At 45.8% G+C, this 24,802-nt stretch overlaps 1 protein-coding gene across 1 annotated transcript; it reads left to right on the forward strand.

Annotated features, from left to right (window-relative positions):
• Positions 1-2,968: 2,968 nt before the first annotated feature.
• Positions 2,969-23,718, forward strand: LOC144161772 (beta-galactosidase-1-like protein). The gene is made up of 4 exons (XM_077692373.1): positions 2,969-3,137; positions 13,565-14,985; positions 16,061-16,333; positions 23,517-23,718. The coding sequence occupies exons 1-4, from the start codon at positions 2,969-2,971 to the stop codon at positions 23,667-23,669; spliced, it is 2,016 nt and encodes a 671-aa protein (XP_077548499.1). The 3' UTR covers positions 23,670-23,718.
• Positions 23,719-24,802: the final 1,084 nt, after the last annotated feature.

The following is a 24,802-nucleotide window of genomic DNA, read 5'->3' on the forward strand; positions in this document are numbered from 1 at the left end:
GGGGTAGTTGCAAAATCAGATGGGCATGTGATTTAAATTAACATGATTCATCGATGCCTTGGGGATTAAATGGACGGACAACCGATTTTTGTAGTGTATATGTTCTCTAGCTCCTATGGAAGTAACCACCAGCAATTTATAAGCAAATTGGCGAAAAATATTTTATTTTGGAAACAAAATTTCTGAAATCAGAAGGGTAGCGGTTCGTAGTGTCAAAACTTGACACTACAATATGTGCCCGGACATGTGACATGCAAACCTTGCAGCCACTGTAACTACTGAAACGTTTATTCACTTAATGAAAACCTTTTAACACGTGTATTTGCATAAGTTTAAATTGTATATGTATTTTTAAATATTATTTTGAAAAATTTTAAGACACACCACTCGCCACCGCTGGGATGCTCTCAATATGGCTAACTCAGCCCCCATGCACAGAATCAATGGCAGCGTTCAGTAAACAGACCCAGTGAAGGAGCTTTGACGATTCTGCCCGAGTCAGAAGCGTTTGTTCTACAAAAATATTCGAGTTCAGTTTCTTAAATACGCCAACGGCAGCTTAAAAAAAGGACGTACCCGGGAAGAATCGAACTTCAGACCTCAACAACGTGAAGCCAGATTCTACCTGTCGTCCATCCAAACAGATGGCGCCTTTGTGCAAAATGCCCAGCTATCATGCACCAAGATGCAAAAAAAAGTAATGGCGTTACTCGAAGAAAACGTAGTGCATAATGTATCCAGTAGTACAGTGGAGTAAGAGACAGTAGTTGTCCGTTAATGAGACTTCATTAGGTTTTTGGAAATACCTATCTAACTCCAGTAGTACTGTTCTAACCATTAAAGTGTCAATGAGGCACTTGTGGGCACCCACGAGAGGCATCTTACTGAGGTGTTTCCAGCTACAAACTAATCGCGTGCATATTTATTGTGACTGATAAAGAATCCCCGCAAAATATAAAAAAATACCACGTGGTGGCGCTTCCTCCGTGACATGGAGGACGAAAAATGGGCCCCGAGGGTGTTTAAGTATTTGTATATGAGGAGCGTGGACACGCGGTGGAGACGGAGGACCAGACAGCTGACCAAGGGGTACGGAAATTCTGTAGGGGAATGTGGGGTTTACACAAAAGCGAAAAAGCAGGTAAAGGCAGCAGAGAAGACGAAGTGGGCACAGCGAATGGAAGCGAAAAAAACCCTGGAGACTTATAGGGCAGAGAAACGGGAAATTAAGAAGGAGGGATTTTATGGCAATACGAGCGGCAGTGCGTTGCTCTTCGAGGCACGGGCAGGGTGCCTGACGACCCGGGCATACACGGGTAGCTACAGGCAGCAGGATGAAACGTGTGCATGCTGCGGCAAGGATCGGAAAACTATAGACCATATTGTCAGGAGCTGCACAGAGATACGGCCACCGCGGAGTGAGAGGGAAACGACGCTGGCGGAGGCTTTGGCATTTGGGGCGAGGGGGAACCTCAACTTCAAGGCCATTTAGGTGACGAAGAGGCGACTGGAGTGGTGGTGGAGGAAAAGTAGGGAAGGGATGGGTACGCAAACGGAGTAATCATACGGATGAGAATTTAGAACAGCGAGGGGAGAAAAAAGTGGGTGGAGGCGATGAGTTTAAAACAGGGAAGAGGGAGAGATGGGAGGGAGGAAGCAAATCTATAGGTTAGCTGGGAGTAGGGTAAGTAAGCGTAATAAAACAGGGATGTCGGTTGCTGACAACCGACGCCCCGATTCAAAGGGAAAGCCGCTAATCATCATCGTCGTCGTCATCATCATCATCCTGAAGCATCGTCCTTAAATAAGCTGATTGAAAGCAACTGCTTCGCTTGTCCCCCGCCCGAAGCACACAGGGCATCACTTTGATAATGGCATGCAAGGAAGGAGCAGCAAGAGCATGTTTCGCGGGGCGGGTGTGGCAGATAAGGCACAAACTCGGCCGTGATTTCTTCGTTCTTTCTTTTTTTATTTCATTCTGGCAAACTCATATGTTGCCTGTTTTTGGGCATTGAGGGTTTGAGGGTTCCTTCATAAGTCAGATTCAAGGGCAGTGCGTCAATGCCTTCCTCAAAGACCAAACATCGCGAGTTCGCGTCGCAAGACCCTGGGGGCCCCCGCAGAGTGAGGAGTGGTGTTCCTCAAGGAAGTGTTCTGAGCCCGCTACTTTTATCTCTGACATGGCCTAGTTAAGACCAGGCCATGGCACAGGAGGAGGAAGAAATATTTTAATTGAGAATTCTGAACCGCCCAGAGGGCGGTCCAGGGGAGTGGTTCCTTGTTCACTGGAGCTCATATGCAGTCCCCGCGCCGCCTGTGCTCTCCCCACCAGCTGAAGCTGAGCCTCCCCAGCTTCCTCCAGGGGACCTAGGCGTTTCCGGTAGCGATTGACATTTATGCCGACGACGTGGCACTCTATACACGGGGCGCCACCAAGGTCGGCAGGTGGGTGCACGCAACCCTTCCGGTGGCACGCAATGCAGTGGTAAACCACCTGCAGAGCAAGAGACGTGGCCCCCTCCGAGGCTAAAACAAGGGCCACCATAGCGATTCCCCCCCGCCCAGCCCCACTCTGATGCACCGCTCCCCCCGCACCTCAACATCAGCCCCCTCCTCTGGCGTCGCGAAGCAGTCTATCTCGGCCTCACCATCGACGAAATCCTGCCATGCAGGGCTGCAGTCACGCCACAACTGACCAGATATCCCGCACCATCCGGGGAATCAACCAGCTCCTGGCGCAGGAGACAGGGCTCTCGCGTCAGTGGGCACTCCGGATCTACAAGGCCTACGCTCTATCGGGTCCTCTACGTACTACCACTGCCAAACCTCGGAGACGCGCATTGGAGGACCCTGGAGCTGGCTCAGAGCAAGGTCCTGCGGCGCTTCGTCAGCCTCCCAAGAGACTCCTCAGTGACCACAACCTTGGCTGAAACCGGAAGCTGGCCCATCCAACTTCACGCAGACAGCGATGCAGCATGTGGAGGGCCTCCACCGAGCACCCGGGGGCGCCTCCCTCCTGGCCAGAATGGGTTCGAGAGAACACTCCCATATGGACAGCATGGCTGGCCTTTTTGAGGACTACATTGAAGTCCCTCAGAGGGTGTGCCTGCTGCCCTTCCAACTTCTTCCGTACCCCTGTATGACTCTATCACGCTTCCAGGAGTTCAGTCCCGTGCGAGATTTTCAGAGGTCGTGATCCGCAAGGAAGCTGCTGACCTTACAGGCATCGAACCGCCGGGGCAACTCCTGGTCTACACAGATGGCTCGGATATTCCTACAGAGGGACAAGGTGCTTCCGCCTGCACTGTTCCGGCCAGGGGAGCTCGCCGTCCGCAAGCCATCTCGACCTCTCTCTTATTGCCAAGATGCGCCACCAACCAGATAAAGTCTGCAGCCTTCACCTGCAGTGGCTTCCCGCCCACGTTGGCATACCAGCGAACGAGGCTGCACACGAATTAGCCAAAGCAGTCCATGACTGCCCTATGGCCCGTTTGCTCCTTCCTGGTGCGCTATAATGTGGCCAGGCATGTCGTCAGGCCGGCGGTGGCCAAACGCAACCCCCTGCAAACAAGTGGCCACCAGTGTGGTGTGTTTTCGCGGCTCCTTCCCACCAGTGGGATAGCGCGAACAGAGCGGCCCCTCTTCCTCCGGATCCACAACAGGTGCTACGGCGAAGCAGCGCTTCTGCACAGACAGGGTCGCAAGGCCTCACCCACCTGTGCCCACTGCCCCACCCTGAGATCTTGGATAACATCCTCCGCTCCTGTCCTCCGTATACTGGCACCCGGAACAAACTAGTTTCTGCATAGCCGTGGCTGGGGCTACCAACGAGCTCCGCAGAGGACATCCTCCACCCACGCTGCCTTCTAATGATGCACCGAGAGGAATTCTCGCTGCTTATCTCGCACCTCGAGGAAGCGGGCCTCAACACCCACCCCTAAACAGTCACAACGCCGAAGAACCACGTGCTTGCGTGTATGTGCGTATAGATGGTATTCGTTGAAGTTTAGCGGTCAATTTCTTCACTTGGCAACACTGGAAACGGCCACAGACATGGCCGATGCGCCACGGACATGGACAAGTACCGCCATCCCCCGGAGCCCGACGTAACGAGTGACGGCGCACTCACACGGTTGCACGGAGGAGAAGAGGGGTGCCTGATCTGGGGGCCGTGCGCACAACGTCGCCTAGCAACAGACGCTTGGCCACAGATATGGCGGCGCACTCGCATGGTTGCCTGCATGCATTCCACGGAATTGAATACCGGCCATATAGCTTGCTGTACTACTCCGCTCTTTCTCTAATATGTACAAACCTACTGTAAATAGTCTGTACTTTCGTTAATTGGCGAATTTGTGTATATAACCTCTTATTTGATCTACGCTCCCTTTCCTCTACCCCCCCCCCCCCTTCGAGACCTGCGCCCTCTGACGAGAGGCAAAACTTCGTCATGTCAATACGTGCTTAAAAAATACTTTCCCTCTCTCTCTTCACAGTGAAAGATGCGCCTTTTTCCCCTCTCTGTAACAACGTTTCCAATGCGTTTTTTTACTTGCTACCGAGAAACCTCTCCTACGTCTATCTTTATTTAGAAGAATGCCGCTCCTGTAAGTTAGGCACTTAAGCTCTGCCTCCAATATGCCTAATGTCTTTCTTTTGCAGAACAATATTAACATGTACGACGTTAAAGAGGTATTTCCCAAATATTCTTCTTGATCACTCGCCTTTACAACCTTTGGCCGGCCGGGTGACTCAAGTGGCAGACAGACGGACAGGACGAAACCTTGGCTAAGCATCTTGAGCCGCAGCCTAGAAGACACAGACAAATAATTGGCGGCTTATCTGCTGCTTTTGATGCAAATGTCGACGAAAGACGATAGTCGACTGGCGCCCCTATCAAGTAAATGCCTCCCTTAGCTTTCACGCTCACCTGTCATGCTGTTCCTGTCATGTTTCTTTCCTCTCAAGATAACAAGCTAGAGGTTTGCTCTAGTGAATTTAAAGCTACCGTGTTCCACTGCACCAAGTCGGGTGCCTCGATGCCAGCTCTGCCGCACGGTAAAGACTCGCGTGGATCGAGGCACCCTAATACAAGGCTTGTAGAACCACGTTACCCTACTCCACGATGTGTTCCAAGTGGAACGTCTAACCTGTCTAGTAGAACCATTCGTTGCTGTTGCCGTTTTATTTCTTCAAATGCCGCCAGGTAGCGCGGGCAGCAGCAGGTGACGGTTTTCTGCCGTTGATGTAGTATTTTATTGGCTATCGCAAAAACCAAGCATCCGTGAATTTTTTACTAAAGGAACACTGCAACTATCACTCATGTATTGATTTTGTGCCTTATATCTGCGTAATGTCTCGTTCTTGTTTGCAATGTGTGCAAGTACCAACATTTACAACGGACTTAGACGTTTAGATTTGGCTGTGGGTACATAATATTGTTGCGCAGTTTCCGTTTCACTTTAGCCCTGATTCGAGTCACATACATACATACATACATACATACATACATACATACATACATACATACATACATACATACATACATACATACATACATACATACATACATACATACATACATACATACATACATACATACATACATACATACATACATACATACATACATACATACATACATACATACATACATACATACATACATACATACATACATACATACATACATACATACATACATACATACATACATACATACATACATACATACATACATACATACATACATACATACATACATACATACATACATACATACATACATACATACATACATACATACATACATACATACATACATACATACATACATACATACATACATACATACATACATACATACATACATACATACATACATACATACATACATACATACATACATACATACATACATACATACATACATACATACATACATACATACATACATACATACATACATACATACATACATACATACATTCATACATACATACATACATACATACATACATACATACATACATGCATACATACATACATACATACAGGCAGGCAGACAGACAGACAGACAGACAGACAGACAGACAGACAGACCAATATTTCTGCATTTAAGTAGCTCAAGAAAGACTATTGTCTTTAAAAGGAAAGAAGACGACAGGATGACGCTTTTCCGTTGTGGACGACAGAGTCGTCCTGTCGTTTTTAAAGGCGATAGTCTTTCTTGGGCTACCTAAACGCAGAAATTTCGGTCTGTCTGTCTGTTGAAAAGAAAATTGATTAAAACTAGTCACAGCTAGGACCCGGTGTTGTTAGTCTCTGTGTCTGTGACTCGATTCTGCCGCCCGGCCACAAAGTGTAACGGAAACTGCGCAATAGTAATATATACCCACAGCCAAATCCAAACGTCTAAGTCCGGTGTTAATGTTCATACTTGTTAACATGATGAACAATAAGAAGACATTGCGCAAATATAAGGCAGAAAATCAATACATAAGTGATCTTTGTGGCTTACATTATACAAACTTCACGAATGCTTGCCTTTTGCGATAGCAAATAAAATACTATATCAACTGCAGAAAACAGTCGCCTGCTGTTGCCCGCAGTACAATAGCTATTGGCAGCATTGAAGAAATTAAGCGGCAACAGCAACCAAAGGTTCCACTAGACTGGTTCCGTGTTTTGCTTAGTACGCTCGCGGAGGAGAGCAGCGTGGTTCTATAAACGTAGTAGGGTGCCTCGATTCACGCGCGTCTCCATCGTACGGCAGCGCTGGCATGGAATCACTTGAATTGAAGCAGTGGAAAGCGGTAAATTTAAATTGACTTGAGCAAGCCTCCAGCGTTTTATCTTGGGAGGAACGAGACGGGAGAGCAACAGCATGAGAGGTGAGCCAGAAAGGGAAAGGAGGCATTTACTTAGAAGGGCCGCCAGTCGATCATCGTCTTTCGTCGACATTTGCAACGAAAGGAGCAGATACGCGGCCATTCTTGCCCGTCTATTCCGTGTCTACTACACTGCCGTTCAAGATGCTTAAAAGAGCCCTGAAGACAAAATACAAGTTTGTTTTATTCGAAAGATTTCGTCTTTTATAGTCTCCCCAGCACTTGTCCGTATGCAAACGATATTTCATTCTCTGAGAAATTAATCAATTTATGTTAAAATTTTTATTTTCCACTGAATCTTGTGTTTTCGTGGTCTACAATGACACCAGAGTAACAAGACCACTCTGCAGCTGATTGGAAAGCCTTGTTTACCGTTAGTGAACCAAGATGGCGCCACCATACCGTGGCAAGCCGTTTTCTGCCTCTCGTTTGTTTTTGACCGTCTTTGAACCTGGCTTGTTCTTGTTCAGGGATAAAATAATTGTTTCATGAAACAGATCCCTCGCTCGACAAATATCCTCACGTAATCCACCGTTGCTTGCGTCAATCGGCAAGCGCCGTCTAAAACTACCTTGAAGACCCGCACTCCTGTACAGCGAAACCAAGCATAGTTCGCGCCGTGCCAACAGCAGTACGCATCGGTACATCTATGTTTACGTGGGCTTTCGTAACTTCCACTGTCGGTCCTACCATTCTTACTGCTTTAAAAAGAATGTGGCCTATATTTAAGCTCAAATAGCCTGTTCGGCAAGCTTTTAAGCTCTCCCTAATTTGCGTTTGCTTTTGCCGGTTTTCGCCAATCGCAGAGCTGACTGGTATGACATCATAGGTTTTTTTGCGGGAAATGAACGAGTGGGTCACATGGCTTTTTACTTTTTTCCTAATTATACAGCCTATTTGAGTGAAGCTTACGTTAAAAATGGTGCAGTATGATTCTAACGAGGCAATTTTTTTAATGAACCAAACGTGTTTTGTCTTTATTGCAACTTTAAGCGCTAGCAGCTGGCCCAGTTGTGGATCCATTGGGAAAATTTTGCCGTTAAAGTAGCGAGAGGAGGACTATTGTCCTTAATATAGGATGAGAGCGCACCTGTTGCGGAGCAATCGCGCGTGCGTTGAAAAAGGGGGGGAACCATAACGCTGTTGCATTAAAAGCTCGTACACTCATAGAGTTTCTTACAGTATACACTAGAGAGGAATCTGGCGCTAGCGTCTATGCGGCTCACATCAAGGTCGTCTGTGTCGTCATGGGCCGCCATTATACATCGCGCTCGCCTTAGTTTCATCATTGGCTTGGATTAAAACGTTTTAGTGACCGCAAATTTAAACAAAGTGCCACAAAAACGAGAAGAATAGTGTTCAATTATGTAAGTGTAAAATAAAAACAGGCTGTTTTAAAACTAAGAAAAAAGGAAGTAAAGCGTTTTTTTTTGCAGGAACGGTTTTGCCTGCTATTCAGCAGGCCAAGGTTGTAGTTACGAACAATGTTAATATTTGGGGGTAACTCATTAGAGACTGTGATTTTATTAATTTTACCATTATTTCAGAAAATAAGTTGTTTGAAGAGTTTCGAAAGTTTTTTGAGCGTGCCTATGAAAACATTGCCTTCGTGCTGAACCGGTGCACCGCGACCGCCAGCTAGTTTAACAAGAAAAATGAAAACGTGGCGTTAAACAGTCGTGGACGATGAGAAGATAGGACGCATACAAGCGCCCGTATCTGCCGTATCTTGTCTTCGTCGAAGTACGTTTTGTTTCTTCTTTTCGTCGGCTACAAATTTCGCGGCGGCATATTATCCGCTCAGTCATACGTCCTTCGACTGCGGCATGAGCAACGTCAGGTGCGATCGCGCATTACGTGCTGTTTCTCTGAGCACGGCTACCACAGAAACGGAAGGATTTAGGCTTCCTTGTAGCTCGTAAACGTGTGAATGCATAGTGAAGAAAGCAAATCCCAAAAACCGCTTAAGAATCCAGTTGTCATGACAAGCCCAAGCCAAAAAGGATGTATTCCCATGAACCCCCATTACGACATGGCTTACGAGGCGCAGTTTCCTCTCTAGTATACTTACTAAGAAACTCTATGCGTATAAGCAGATTACAACACCCCCGAAAAACTTTCATTATATCTCGGCCCCTTTGTACATAGCTTGTGATGGGGGATAAAACAACTCGGTATTATTAAATCCTTAACCCAAATATGATCTAATCAGCTGATGAAGCTCGTTTTCTTAAAGAACAAGTCACAACTGGCACAAAATATATTTACCTGCGCATAAGCAGAGCCTGGTGGCGGACTTTTTTGGTAGCGAAAGCTTTAATATATATATATATATATATATATATATATATATATATATATATATATATATATATATATAATGTAATTCAATCATCCATCCTTAAACATTGCCCCTTCCAAAAAACGCTTTCTATATAGCCTTGTTGAGGTATCAGTTAACATGTGTGTCGGTGCCCCCGTACACACCAGAGACCAGTCATAATGAAATCTTTTCAGAACCCGCCTGCTTGTACAGCGAGGTCTTGGTATATCGCAGGTGACTCTGTACGTGCCGGCGCCGTTCCTGAGGCCGCACCCTGAAGAGAACCGGCTGATATTGTTCGAAACAGAGAAGGCCCCCTCCAACCGAACGGTCATGCTGGTGGACCGACCACTGCTTGATTTGAAAATTGATTCCCCAGAGCCCTGAATGCAAAGTGGCGGCATCAATCTGAAGAAAGGTCAATGGCGCACTGCCTGGGCGGCGGTGGTGGATATGTAGTTTTCACGTACTTAAAGCGAATATCGTAGTTGTCAAGAATTTCTTCGTATAGGCTCACAAGGACCAGATATTAAAACACTTTTTTACAGGAGGCGTGGCTGCTCCATGCAAAGCTACATGTACCAGGCTGTTTCGAGATGTTCCTTAATTAACATGAGTAGAATAACTACCAGGAAAACAGGATACGCATTTACGCCCGGCGTTACCGGCGGTCTGCCAAACCATATTATCAGAGGCCTGATGCACTTCACTCCCGGCTATGTTTTGTACGGATTTAAAGCCGCATGAGAAGACCCTGTGAGTCGTGTGTAGGCCGGAAAGCAGCTCAAAATAATAGCATAAATGTATTCAATGCTCTCTCGAACAGCCTCTGCCCATACGCTGCACAGACTTATCTGCGGACCACTTCAATGGCTCAACGCCTTTACGAATTTCCTTAAGTCCTGTTTCGCCTCCAACTGTTGAGAGAAAGGCCCCCGTTCTTTCAGAAACAGGGAGGCGTGAGGGAACGGTGTGGAGCGTGACACGGGATGACAAGGGAGGATGGAAATTTGGATGGCCAACGAAGAAGACGGTTAATATTGCGGTCTGTAAAGCGACAGCTGCCATTGCGCAAATAAAATTAATGGTTTGTTCTGAAAAATGGCACAGTGGTGCGCAGTATTTCGCATCCCGCGGAGAACCCCTCCACACACATATATGCGTACGAAAGTCAAGGTAGTGGACACGAAGGTAGTATACTACGTCCACCGCTCACATAAAAGACGCACGATGCTTCACATGACGTCACACAACTCGGGGAACTACAGAGAACTTCCTTTCCTGCGAGCGGAGAAGCTTTCCTAGCGCAACTCCTGATCGTGTTTGCAAGCTATGATCATGATAATAAAAACTGCAAAAGCCACTGGACGTGGCGAAGAACACATAATTGTTTTCCGCAGAAGAATCCAGAGGGCTCCACATTTTCTCGCTCGTCGAGGTTTTCGCCAGTTTTTTTGTAAAAGCGACTGCGCGTGCCGGGGACGCTGGGCGATCACCGCGAAGTAGGCGCTTACAAGCACTCGGCATTGTCTTGGTATGTTTAACACGTTAAGCAGAAACCCACACCAAAAGTCGCAAAATTTTATGTTCTTTGCTTGTATAGTCTTCCGAAGAATTGCGAATCTGGCGCCGACTTCAAACTGACACACAATGGGGCTGTTCGATTTGCAGTCTAGACTCACCGCGGATAGTCCGCGGGTACGTAGTCCGAGGATTCTCCGAAGCCATAGGGATACACGGGAAAATCGAATACGGTACTGCTTCTCTGGGAGTCCGCGGTGAGTCCGAGACTGTAAATCGAAGAGTCCCACTGTAACGCTGCCTTACTCTCCCAAATCACCACCTCACGCTTCGAGTTTAACTGCCCGGATTGTCAAGTTCCTGCCACCTCTGCCCACCTTGTCTTCCCGTTCCCTTAACACCCCGTTCCTCTCCGTTCCCCAACCCCCGAGTTGTGGAAGGCGCGTTGAGCAGCTCAGACCTGCAGGAGCAGAGCAACCTGATCCAACGCGCCACACGAGCAACGTCTGTTCGTGGCCTGCTAAACTGATGAGGCCCAGTGTGGGAGCTCACACTGGCGGAGGTATTTGTGCCGAGTTTCTAACACAGCAGGGCACGGTCGTGTATTCGACAACAGGAGGCTGGAAAAAGGGGCAGTTGTATGAAAAACAGGCATGGTGTAGCTTGCATGCCACGTGCAAGTGACTTCTGCCGAAAGTGCGCCATCCGGACTAGTTCTTGGAAAGAAGACTTTCTTCCAGCAGGCAAGGCTATGGGGGACATCGATCCACACGGGGAATGAGGGAGAACGCGTGGATCTCCGCAATAATTTTCTCCGGGCCTCAAGTCTTAGTTGCGGCTTGGTTGGATGGGCGTGTGAAGCTGCGAAGAGGCAGGTTCGGGTGCCTGGAAAAGTTTGCCGCGTGTATTACACGGCAAATCATTTGGAATATCTTGTATGGCTGACAGAGAAAGTCGGGTCGGGAAGCTGTGCGTAGAGTCCTTACAGAAACGGGTCAAACTTAAAAAATAGACAAGAATAATACTGAAGAAGCTGAGGCCAGTGGAGGGGAAGTGCCTCGCTCACGCCACGAAGTACTGGTGATGTCAAAGTTCAAGTGCCAGTATTTTCATATAAGCATAACAGAGGTGGAGAGCGGTGCAGATGATTGCGGTAGTCATGGCACCGCCATTGACGCTGGTGTGTATTCCAACTTCCAGGTTTGGGAAAGAAGGCGCTTTGAAGAGACTGTGAGAATGCAGCCACTCCGTTTGCGTGGGAGTTAATGCCGGCAATGGGCCTGTTACAAGTAAATAAACGAAGTAACAAAGAAGGTCGCGATGTCGTTTCAGATGAACTGAGGGTTCCTTGAAGGCCCATGTTTTTCCACAGTGCCGCTGCCACGGAGATGTGGACCCGCTTACGTGTATGGACTTCTCTTCGTTGGGCGTCCAGTTAATCTTGGGTATTAAGATGGACCTCAGATGGGAGAACTGGTACGGAGGGTGATATGTGGGAGACACGGATTTCTACGCATCGCTGAACGGTTAATGGTCTCCAGGCGACTCTACTCCGCCTGAGTACGGCTATGATAAAAAAAGTCCATATGATAAAAAAGTCTTGTTATTCGTGTCAACCAAGGAGGTGTCAACTCGCATCGAGGCTCAATGGGCCAGTGACAGGTAACCGAAATTGTTCAATTTGGTTGTTAATACGAATTGTTGCAATACAAATTTTACGTTGTTGTCTTCACTTGAACCATAAACCATGCTGATGCAGGTAGCTTTCTTGTTCAACTGATACATGGGAAGCCGGTGTCCAGTGTTTTTCAGTGCCCAGTGGGTCATTGTGTCTATCCTAATGAGCGAAATTTCTTTCTGACTTCATATTTTTGATTTCGACAGTTCTTTTAGATTGTCAAAATGTTTTCGCAAACCTAAGCAAAAAATTAGAGTTTTGGAAATCAAATGGTTCGCGGTTTTTTGTACACATGTAAGTTGAAGGCAACAAAATGCATCCAACAACGCAGGTAAGGATGCCCGAACAATCAGCCTAAATTCATCCTTAGCCCAGAAAGTGAAGGAACGTCAAAGCACACCCGCGAAATATAGACAACGTAGCCCAGATGGTGCCTTTGCGAGCCTGTGAGGAATGTCAGAACGTGACGACGCGAACCCCTACCGTTCTCAGAATAATTAGTTTGCTGAAACCTCCCGGCGTGTAGCGACGAAAATACACACAGCAACGCAGTTGTGCAGAATGTAGCCCCGTGTCAGCCCAATCACGAGTGAAAAGGCGGCAACCGCGATTCAAAGTGCTCTATTCGTACTTTTTCCAAGCACAAAAGCCAGCCCAATAGGGCCCTACAAAATGTCGCTAAAACATCGTGTTCGGAAATGAAATGCAACCCGGCTCAGTTATTTTCCTCAAGTGCGGTGACGGATTTATTTTCGTGACGCATCTTCGTTCACAACATTTCACACGGTACACGCCGAAGCAGAGGATGAATTCGCAACCAGCCCTCAAGCCAAGCTACCCAGGTACGCGGCAATCAAATTCCTATTGTAGCTGCGGAACAATGTCACTACTTATGTTACACCCTTTCAAGCTCCTTTCTTAGACTGTACCTAAGCGCGTTCCTACCTGCCGTGTCGGTTTTACCTGGAAACTTACACGAGGAACTATGAGGAGAGGAATCTGGGATTTCCCGTATAAGTGATTCGTCGGCTATACGAAGCAGCTTCTACTGACTGTGGTCAGTCCAAGCGCCTTGTACGAAGCAAATGATGTTCCTGAGACGCCTTATTGGCCCGTGCATCATCTTATGCATAACTGCTGCCATAACCGCAGACAATCGATCGTTTATCATAGACCACCAACGTCTGGAATTCCTCAAAGACGGTCAGCCGATCCGGATAGTTGCCGGCGAAATGCACTACTTCCGGGTGCCTAAAGCTTACTGGAAGGATCGTCTGAACAAGATCAAGATGGCTGGACTGAACGCCGTCGCTTTCTACATCGAGTGGAGTAGCCACGAGCCCGAACCCGGGGTATACCACTTTCTCGAGAACTATGACCTCGAAGCCTTCTTGAGCGAAATAAAGAACCAAAGTCTTCTTGCCATAGCCCGTCCAGGACCTTACATTTGCGGTGAGCGGGACAATGGCGGCTTTCCTTACTGGCTTCTCAGGGACCACCCCACTATGGCGTACCGTTCCAGCGACAAGGACTACCTCGCAGCTGTGGATCGCTGGTTTGGGAAGCTTCTACCCCTCTTGGGGCGCCACCTCTACAAAAACGGCGGTCCCATCATCGCCGTACAAGTGGAGAACGAGTACGGCCACTACTTCAAGTGCGACAAGCCATACATGGAGCATCTACTGACGGAAATGGAAAAGCACATGGGCACAGACGTCGTCTACTTTCGCGCAAACTTCCCGTACTGGAACTTTTTCTACTGCGACAAGGTACGGGATATTCTAACAGCCGGCGACATTCCGGCGCACTACGATGTAACCTCTTCCTTCGGTGTAATGAAGGGTGTTAATCCGAAACCTGGCCCCATGCTCGTCATCGAGTACTACACGGGTTGGTATGATTACTGGGGCTGGGCGCACAACTTCAAGGACCGTGGGCCCGTGATGAGAACCTTCGAAAAGATGATGGCACTGAATGCGTCGGTGAACTTTTTCATGTTCGTCGGCGGTACCAACTTTGGCTTCAAGGCGGCCAAGTCGACCTCGTACCCTCTGACGACCAGCTACGACTACGGTGCACCAGTCGCCGAGCACGGTGACATCAGGCCCATCTACCACGACATTCGCAACCTCGCATCGAAGTACTTGGGTCGCGTCCCAGAAGGGCCGGTTCCTGGGGACGAGCCCAAGTTGAATATCGGCGCCGTTCAACTCAGCGACCACGTGTCGCTCGAAGACGTGATGGACCACTTCCGGCAGAAGAACTGGCTCAATAGCAAGGTGGCGGACAAACCACTAACATTCGAGGCGATGAACCAAGATTCCGGCTTTATGGTGTACAGAACGACGGTACGTCTTTGGGTTTATGGATCTGGCTATCTTGGAACGCCGGGTCTTCATGACCGGGCATACCTGCGAGCCGGAGGCAAGCTTTTCAAGTTGTACGGCCATGCTGTTAGTGGAGTGTATGCAAAGCTATATGAATACATACCAGTAAAAACCGGCGACAACCTCACCATCCTCGTGGAAAACATGGGCAGGGAGTGTTACGGCTCCGCAAATCATGACCAAAAGGTACGTGCATTTCGAGTCACGGAGTTTCGAGGGATTCATTTGAGCCCTGTATTCGTTGAATTAGCAACCACTGAAGGCGCAAAGTTATACAGGCCAAACCTGGGCTTGAAATATTTAAATAAGCATCGAAGCACAAGTAATTACACCCAAAGCACTAGCGAATAAACATAATTGTGCTGACCCTGTGCCGAGATGTGTTACTGGGTGTGAAAATGTTTGTTACATGCATTTGCGGTCGCCTAAGGCGAGAGCTAGTAAGTTGGGCAGATTCTTGCTACGTCGGTAGACAGCGCGTGGTGGTGCGGGAAAGATCCTTTTTAGGCATTCACTTTAAATGCGGACACTGTGATGTTTTTTTTTTTTAGTACGGCTGACATTCTTGGAGCACAGGCGTAGTGGGTTATAACAAGGTTAATTTACAGTTTGAACATTCTGTCTTAAAGATTCTGTCGGTTCGCTCCTATTGGTTAGCTTGCATAGTAGGGTCATCTATAACTTCTTCAGGGTATTTTGTATTCAAGAAGGCGGGCTTAGGTTCTCGATAGTTTTGAATCAACATTGCCTTGGTTTGTACAAATCCTCCTAAAACAGTAGGCTTGACTAGAAAGCACAGCTGTCTTGCAGGGTCGGACATGGCAACTTTCTAAATGTAAATATTGCCACGTACCCATCGGTTTTCTATAGAGTTTAGTTTGAAGCATTCCCCGAGAAATAGTAACGGTAACGTGGAGGAAGTTTACACTGTTTTTAGAATCAGAATGAAAAATTTCTCATTTCCTTTATGGGAAATGCTATGATGGGCTAGGTTAAATGCCTCAATGAAGGTTAGGAGCTTCGCTTCATCGTGCGATACCCTTTTTAGACAAGTGGCCTTAAACTTTCGGTGTCAAGAAACTTTTATTCGAGGTGTGCCATAGAGATACTGGCGTAGCTCGCCCGGAAGGCACTGAACGCATTGTGTGAAATTATTGACTAAGCATTTTCAGAATTTTCACACTGGCCAGTTTGCGCCTTGAGTTGTTCGCAATAATACTTTGGAAGAAATTTATGTACGCAGTATTTACTCTTCTTCCAGGGGCTATTTGACGCCACTCTCAACTATTATCCGCTACTCAACTGGACAGTGGAGGCCGTGCCCATCACCAAAAACAGGGACGTGAGCGAACTCCTTGATATTGTTCGACGTCAGGGCAACGGAAGCATTCCAGGCTTCTTCCACGGAAAGTTCACATTGGCCGAGAATCAAAAGCCTCTAGACACCTTCCTGGACCCCCGAGGTTGGAAGAAAGGCATCGCTTTCATCAACGGCATCAACTTGGGTCGCTACTGGCCCGTCGCTGGGCCACAGGTAGGTACAGTAGGTCCTGCGTAAAGCTTGTCGTTGAAATTTTAGTGTTGCGAATGGATAGGCATGTCGTGTGGAAAATTTGAGGCCTCGGCGTATTGCTCAAAATTTATTTTCACGAATTGGTGAATTGTTCAAATTTTTAGCCCATTCGCTTTTCTAAAGTTTACCCGCTCCCCAATTGACATAATGTTGTCAAAAAGCCCACATTAACATCGTAAACATAAAAAGCGCTCATGAGCATTAAAATAAGCGTATTCGCAAAAACGTTCGAGTACCAAACTTACTCATTGATGCCTGAAGAATGATTGTAACCCAGTCATAGCTATGGTCGCCTACACGTAGCCATAGCTATGCTAGCCCACATAGCCTGACTTAACGTCAGGGTATGCATGTAACATTAGTGTTCGTATGTAGCCTGACCTAATGTCAGGCTACATACGAAGAATGTTTTTTTTTTTTCAAACAAATAAATCTGTTTACCATCTCCGGCAGCCTGAAACGCGGGCAGTTGAAAATACTACGTTTTTTGCTTTTAGAACTTCGCATGTGCCAGATAGAATAAAAATACGTCCTAGACCGCGACAATTAGCATGTCAAATTTTCTGAGTACAAGAAGCTTGGTTGCTTTTTTGTAAATGGGGTTAATTACAGATAATGTGCGATTAAACAGTGTCAGAAAGGTAAAATATGGGTTTGGCACACCTCAGGCAAGGAGATAACGAAATATTGTTAAAATGGCAACCTTACTCTGGTAGAAGACACAAGGTGAAAACCTCGAAATTATTCCAATGCCTAACACGATCAAAAATGCCTAAATATGACAACTCTTATCAGTTTTCTTGCTATAAGTCGCTTTATTCTTCTAAAATCTGTAAAAACAGCCAAATTATTGCTCTTTGTTAACTGATAACTGCTAGTTAACTGTTGATAGTGCAAAAAAATGTGTTGAATCGGACCTCTGTTCTCCAAGTTAAACAAAAATAATGCAATTTATTTTTAGTTTTATAGAGTGTTCATTTATTGAGTGCCAGTGTTTGTAAATATTGCGAAAAATAATAAGCATTGTTGTTTTTTAAAATGACGTTAAAGGTGAGCCTTTTTTTTAGAGATTTTCATTTTTTAGTGCACTTGACGAAGCAGTGTTTTGAAATGTTTGATTTCTAGGGCAATGAGGAGGGTCCGACGGGATCAGCAGCCCCTGGGAAGCAAGATTAAAGCACTACACAACTTAGCCTTTAGGTCGTCGCATAAAATAAAAAATTAAAAGTGCACTTCTTGAGCGACATTGCTCCCGATAATAAACCTCAGGAATAATAATGTTAGAATTGCGAAGTCAATTTTTTCTGAATCCAGCATCAAAGTTGAGAAATATTTGGCCAAAAAATTACGAAGATTCAGAAAAAGTTGGCGTTGTTTTACAGGCCTTCAAAGTTGACCCACAACGCAATGTTGAAAGTAGCCCTGTCCAACGGGGTCGTAAATATTTTTTACCATGCCAACTATGTTTCTCACTAAAACAATGCCCGCTTCACGGTGAGGACACGGTGTTCTACCTAATATTAGAGTTTCGTTTCAAACAAAACATGGACATAGAACCACTTTGGCTGTCCTGATCTAAACACACGCTAACTATCTTTCGCAAAAAGTCAGTGCCATTCCACTGTTTCAAGGGGGATAACCAGTGAAGGCTGATTACCAACGTAGGTTTATGGGGCACGTTTGACCAGGGCACAGTGCAAGAAGTTCACGAAACAAAACACGTTTTTTTTGTAATTTGCTATTGAGCATACCCCGCAGTTAACATAATAAAACATGGAAGAAAAACAATATCATTTCACTGAACAAACATAAGGCAATCATTTTCCTCCTAGTAGAAGCCAAAGTATTAAGAGCAGACGGCCATTCTACTATGCTTACAATTTTACTACAAATTACGAAAATATAAAATGTAAATGAAACGGCGAAATGCTCGCCTCGTCTTAGTGGCTGAGTGTCGTATAACTTGTTTCGAGATAGTTCATATAGAACAAGAGTTAGAGCTGTTTTCTGTAACCATGCTCTCCCCGTAAATGGGCATCTATTGTGAGCAGGCAGGAATCCTGTAACGTTAACTGCACTTAGAACTAACTATGACAAGTAAATGAAACTCATCGTAATAATGTAGCCGTCGTGGCAGCTAGTTTTTGTTGAATTTGTTTCGGGATAGTATTGCCAACACAAGAGTTACAGCCGTTTTATGTAACCATATTCCCTCCGAAGATAGCGGTGTATTGACAGCAGCCCGTAATTCTGAGAAACAACTAATTATGACATGCAAATAAAGCTTGGCGTAATGACATCCTAGCAGCCAATTTTAATATGACTTTCTTCAAGGTACGCACATTAGTTGAGAGCTACGGAGCAGTAACCAGAAAGTTGCCTTTACCGTCATATTTGTCAACGTGTCTTACGTCGGCGCCCGCAGTTTTTTTCAGAACTTGACCACAATGGCTCCGCTGAAAAACCTGTTGAATTGGTTCATTAGCAGCAAATTTATATTTTTTTACAAAAAACAGTTTAATAGTCCCCCGGTTTTATAAACTAACTAGCCGTAGTACCCGGCGGTGCCCGGGTGGGCCATTATATTAAGGACAGCAATTGGTATTTTTTAGTCGCCATATTAGGCTACTTCATTGGGAAGTAGTACACACTAGGAAGCGCCTGCATGCTGTCAGTACATAGGCTCCTACTTCAGGCGCGTCGTGGTAATGTGAAACGACTGGTGCTCGTGTTTTACTCCAACTCTCGCTAAACAAATTGCACCAAGATGGCGAGTTTGAGCGAATGAGTCAGTGAGTGAAAAAGGTTTTATTGAGCCGGCGAAGTGGGAGTGGTTCCCTATTTCAGAAAGCCATGTGATGAGTGGGCAGACTCACTCTGGAGGAAGTATTGTCAGAAGATCCAGATCGCTGATTGCCACCAGGTTCTCCCACAGCTCAAGGTTTGGAAAAGGGGATGAAAGAAGGAGGAGCTTGGTTTGCTTTCGCTCTTAATATATGAGGAAGAGTGCCAGGTTTCAGCCACAACTTGAATTCGGCAGGAGATTGCGCTGGGAACACATGATGGAGGCCGGCTGGGTGAGGGGTATTCTTCCTCGTAGGAAGTGCTATCTCAGAAGACATGAACGATGCGCATCGGGACAGTTTTATCATAAGTAACATGGGCTTCCTGTGGGAGGCGCGAGGTTACAGAAAGTTCCAGCAGATGCCCAGGGCTAACCTTTGCGCTTTTTACTGGTACATCTTCTCTTTTACATTTATGATATATGAGACCTGCTCCTACTGGAGACGCGTAGTGGCCGAAGGTGTCAACAGATGGCGACCGCTAAGCGAACGCGGGAAAACTCAACTGAATATTACGTCCAAACGTATGCAGATTAAAAATCTCGCTGGCCTCCTAATCCGCATCTTAGGACAAAATCCTGAAATTGGTTTTCGGGAAATTAAATGGGCAGCATTTTCAAGAAAAAAAGAATGGGAGATATCAACTGGCTGGGTGATTATTTGTGAAAGTGTAAAAACACAGTGTTTTCCCGAAATCCCGCTTGCCTTTATTGGGAGGGTGTCATTGAAAAATGTTGTATAACAGTGTTTAGATAAGTGAGTAAGTTGCCTATCTCAACAAAAACCAGTTCGATATCTTCGATGGCGGGCGGTAAAAAAATTAATATGTGAAAAACAATTTTACCGCTTTTCACTCTCTCCATGGTGGAATTTTTAAAATTTTAAGAAATATGGACCTCAAACACCGTAATCAGAACGTGCCCTTGGAATCTGTGGCCATTTGAAAGAGCAGTTTGGCTAGACGTGTACATAACCTGTCGGGCCTTTTTGGCTCATCAGCCGTGTCATTTGTAAAAAACAATTTGACCCTTTTAGCGGTGTCGCAGAGCGAAATCCTTAAAATCAGTTCTGTGCATTTGTATGAGTAACATATCCTAGCAAAAATCAGTTGCATTAGTGAATCGGTGAAATATTTATTTGAGAATCTTTAGGAACACCATTTTAGATCCGTAATGCGGAATCACCTCGCTGGTGTAGGTTAAGGCGAAATCCAAAAACTACTTTTTAGGTATTCTTAAGGGCTACTTAAATCAGCGAAAAGCGCTTCGATATGTCAATGGGTGACTGAGAAAATCACGAATTCGCAAAACCACAATTTCGTCCTTTTCTTCGGTTAGGAGGGCAATTTCTGGAAAACCCGCCTTAGTGAGCACCTCCTCAATGACGCAAATAAACTCGTGAAATTTCAAGTCTCTAGGTCTAACAGTTTTGGCTGGGCGTTGATGAGTCAGTCAGTCAGTCAGTCGGGCACTTCTTTTTATAGGTATAGATGAGACCTGCTCCTACTGGAGACGCGTAGTGGCCGAAGGTGTCAACAGATGGCGACCGCTAAGCGAACGCGGGAAAACTCAACTGAATATTACGTCCAAACGTATGCAGATTAAAAATCTCGCTGGCCTTCTAATCCGCATCTTAGGACAAAATCCTGAAATTGGTTTTCGGGAAATTAAATGGGCAGCATTTTCAAGAAAAAAAGAATGGGAGATATCAACTGGCTGGGTGATTATTTGTGAAAGTGTAAAAACACAGTGTTTTCCCGAAATCCCGCTTGCCTTTATTGGGAGGGTGTCATTGAAAAATGTTGTATAACAGTGTTTAGATAAGTGAGTAAGTTGCCTATCTCAACAAAAACCAGTTCGATATCTTCGATGGCGGGCGGTAAAAAAATTAATATGTGAAAAACAATTTTACTGCTTTTCACTCTCTCCATGGTGGAATTTTTAAAATTTTAAGAAATATGGACCTCAAACACCGTAATCAGAACGTGCCCTTGGAATCTGTGGCCATTTGAAAGAGCAGTTTGGCTAGACGTGTACATAACCTGTCGGGCCTTTTTGGCTCATCAGCCGTGTCATTTGTAAAAAACAATTTGACCCTTTTAGCGGTGTCGCAGAGCGAAATCCTTAAAATCAGTTCTGTGCATTTGTATGAGTAACATATCCTAGCAAAAATCAGTTGCATTAGTGAATCGGTGAAATATTTATTTGAGAATCTTTAGGAACACCATTTTAGATCCGTAATGCGGAATCACCTCGCTGGTGTAGGTTAAGGCGAAATCCAAAAACGACTTTTTAGGTATTCTTAAGGGCTACTTAAATCAGCGAAAAGCGCTTCGATATGTCAATGGGTGACTGAGAAAATCACGAATTCGCAAAACCACAATTTCGTCCTTTTCTTCGGTTAGGAGGGCAATTTCTGGAAAACCCGCCTTAGTGAGCACCTCCTCAATGACGCAAATAAACTCGTGAAATTTCAAGTCTCTAGGTCTAACAGTTTTGGCTGGGCGTTGATGAGTCAGTCAGTCAGTCAGTCGGGCACTTCTTTTTATAGGTATAGATGAGACCTGCTCCTACTGGAGACGCGTAGTGGCCGAAGGTGTCAACAGATGGCGACCGCTAAGCGAACGCGGGAAAACTCAACTGAATATTACGTCCAAAAGTATGCAGATTAAAAATCTCGCTGGCCTTCTAATCCGCATCTTAGGACAAAATCCTGAAATTGGTTTTCGGGAAATTAAATGGGCAGCATTTTCAAGAAAAAAAGAATGGGAGATATCAACTGGCTGGGTGATTATTTGTGAAAGTGTAAAAACACAGTGTTTTCCCGAAATCCCGCTTGCCTTTATTGGGAGGGTGTCATTGAAAAATGTTGTATAACAGTGTTTAGATAAGTGAGTAAGTTGCCTATCTCAACAAAAACCAGTTCGATATCTTCGATGGCGGGCGGTAAAAAAATTAATATGTGAAAAACAATTTTACCGCTTTTCACTCTCTCCATGGTGGAATTTTTAAAATTTTAAGAAATATGGACCTCAAACACCGTAATCAGAACGTGCCCTTGGAATCTGTGGCCATTTGAAAGAGCAGTTTGGCTAGACGTGTACATAACCTGTCGGGCCTTTTTGGCTCATCAGCCGTGTCATTTGTAAAAAACAATTTGACCCTTTTAGCGGTGTCGCAGAGCGAAATCCTTAAAATCAGTTCTGTGCATTTGTATGAGTAACATATCCTAGCAAAAATCAGTTGCATTAGTGAATCGGTGAAATATTTATTTGAGAATCTTTAGGAACACCATTTTAGATCCGTAATGCGGAATCACCTCGCTGGTGTAGGTTAAGGCGAAATCCAAAAACTACTTTTTAGGTATTCTTAAGGGCTACTTAAATCAGCGAAAAGCGCTTCGATATGTCAATGGGTGACTGAGAAAATCACGAATTCGCAAAACCACAATTTCGTCCTTTTCTTCGGTTAGGAGGGCAATTTCTGGAAAACCCGCCTTAGTGAGCACCTCCTCAATGACGCAAATAAACTCGTGAAATTTCAAGTCTCTAGGTCTAACAGTTTTGGCTGGGCGTTGATGAGTCAGTCAGTCAGTCAGTCGGGCACTTCTTTTTATAGGTATAGATTATGCCGCTACATTCTAAAATGCCCGTGATTATGGTATTGGGGATGTTCTCACATTTTGTTGAAGACTCTCCTTCAAGTAAGCAACACCCCATGCATACAAGTCATGCTAGAGTTAGGGTTTAAGAAAAACGAAAACCACAGATTTAGCGATTAAGCTAAACTTTCCAGTTCGCTTTTCATTTCTTCTCCCCTAAACACACGACAGAATTTGCGTTAACTCATAGTTCACAAAGGGTTGAAACAGTTTTTACCGCCTAGGAACTGGTGTGCTTATTTCCTACATGTACCCATATCTGCGCAAAGCTTATGGACGGGAAGGAGAGACGGAAAGACACTATTGGTAAAAATTGTAGCGTCATTATGACCCTAGTAGAAATACAAGGATCAGCATAAAGGGCGTTTTCTTGGGCTCCAAATGTCAAGCGCCAGATATCATGTTTTACTGCGAGCAGAGAACGCCAGGTTAACTTCTAATCAACAACTTTACTCGAATGCAACTCAGGTTCTCTATAATCAAGCCTCAAACAACGCCATGTTGTGAAACATTTTGTATAGAGCCTTTTTGGGGTTTTGTTCGAAACGGTTGTCGGTGGGCGTATACAAAACGCAAAATGACATCTTAGGGCCTATTTAGAACCCGTTTAGTTGTACAACCCAGATTTCTGGAAATTTCAGGTGACTCTCTACGTGCCGGCGCCGTACCTGAGACCGCACCCAGAAGAAAACCGGCTGATTCTGTTCGAAACTGAAGAAGCACCCGCCAATCGATCGGTCATGCTGGTGGACAAACCCCTGCTTGATGCGAACATTGCAGCCCCACAGCCCTGAATGCAACGTGGCAGCCTCGACATCTCGAATTACCAGAGTTTGTGGAATGTGACGCCGTTCCTGGGCGGTGTTTGGGACTGTGCAGATGAGATTCTTAAATCGAGAATCCCGTTGTAGTACGCACGAGTGACTCTAAAATAGACGTTTCAGGGATATATATTGGAGCAGTCCTCGCGGGAAGCGCATCTGGGCTATGCTGGGGGCCCATGTGCCAACCTGTCTCAAGACCTTCCGTGATATCACTAAACCATAAAAGGGCTAGAAGGAAAACATTACGCGTTCTAATGCCCAATATTTTGGGCGCTCTGTAGTCCCATAATGTTAAAGGCAAAGCACACGCCATGCCCCACTACATTCGTATGGAAGTTAAACCAAGCCACAATCAATTGGGTGCCGTCTGGTGGCTTGCAAACACGAGAAAGCTACAGCAGAAATAGGTTCAACGACCACTGATTGGGCTCTGCCCACTATTCCAGAGAAAATATGCGGGCACCGCGTAGAAAGTCCAGCGCATCGACGACCCTTCCCCAAATCCTGTTCACCCGTCGGTACTCGGGAGAAGGGCCAACGTTTGCCGAGAGATTGCGCCCAGAGTGCGGGGACGTGATGGAAAGGTTTGGTGCGCGAAACGGGACGAGGGGGGATGATGGGAGTGCACTGTGAACAGAAACAGTGTTTGTGCGGACGGATAACGAACGGCGGTCGGTGTTGTGGTGTGTAGTGTGACAACCGCAGTTATGTAAATGAAATGAGCGTTCTGTTCCAGAAAAACTGCAGCGGCCTTCGTTATTTGGCATGCCGTAGAAGACACTTCGACACACCTGCACATACCAAAAGAAAAGGTAATATACATACAAGTACCAGAAAATTACAGCTACACCAACAATATACGCGCGAAGCGTAGCGTTAAGTCAAGAAAAATAAAAGTCTTTTTTGTACCCCGCTTGTGCTGACTGCGTCCGCTAGCTACAATCATGACAATCAAAACAGTGGGAAGCCAGTGTACATGAAAGGAGGAATCTAAAATAAAAAACCTCCCACCTCCCCTCGCGGGAACCCCTGTGTAGATGCGACGCATAGGCGGAGCGGCGAAGGGAACGCGTTTTATAGCGCGCATAACGTTGAGGGAACTG

This window comes from Haemaphysalis longicornis, unplaced genomic scaffold (assembly GCF_048455015.1).
Source record: "Haemaphysalis longicornis isolate Haplotype H1 unplaced genomic scaffold, Haemaphysalis longicornis Haplotype H1 scaffold_12, whole genome shotgun sequence".
Lineage (NCBI taxonomy): Eukaryota > Metazoa > Arthropoda > Arachnida > Ixodida > Ixodidae > Haemaphysalis > Haemaphysalis longicornis.

Excerpts from the sequence above, each read along its gene's own strand:
- LOC144161772 (XM_077692373.1), top strand. The coding sequence starts at position 2,969 with ATGCAGCATGTGGAGGGCCTCCACCGAGCACCCGGGGGCGCCTCCCTC. Across the intron at positions 3,138-13,564 it reads CCAACTTCTTCCGTACCCCT|ACAATCGATCGTTTATCATA; the intron begins GTATGACTCTAT and ends CCATAACCGCAG. Across the intron at positions 16,334-23,516 it reads GGCCCGTCGCTGGGCCACAG|GTGACTCTCTACGTGCCGGC; the intron begins GTAGGTACAGTA and ends TGGAAATTTCAG.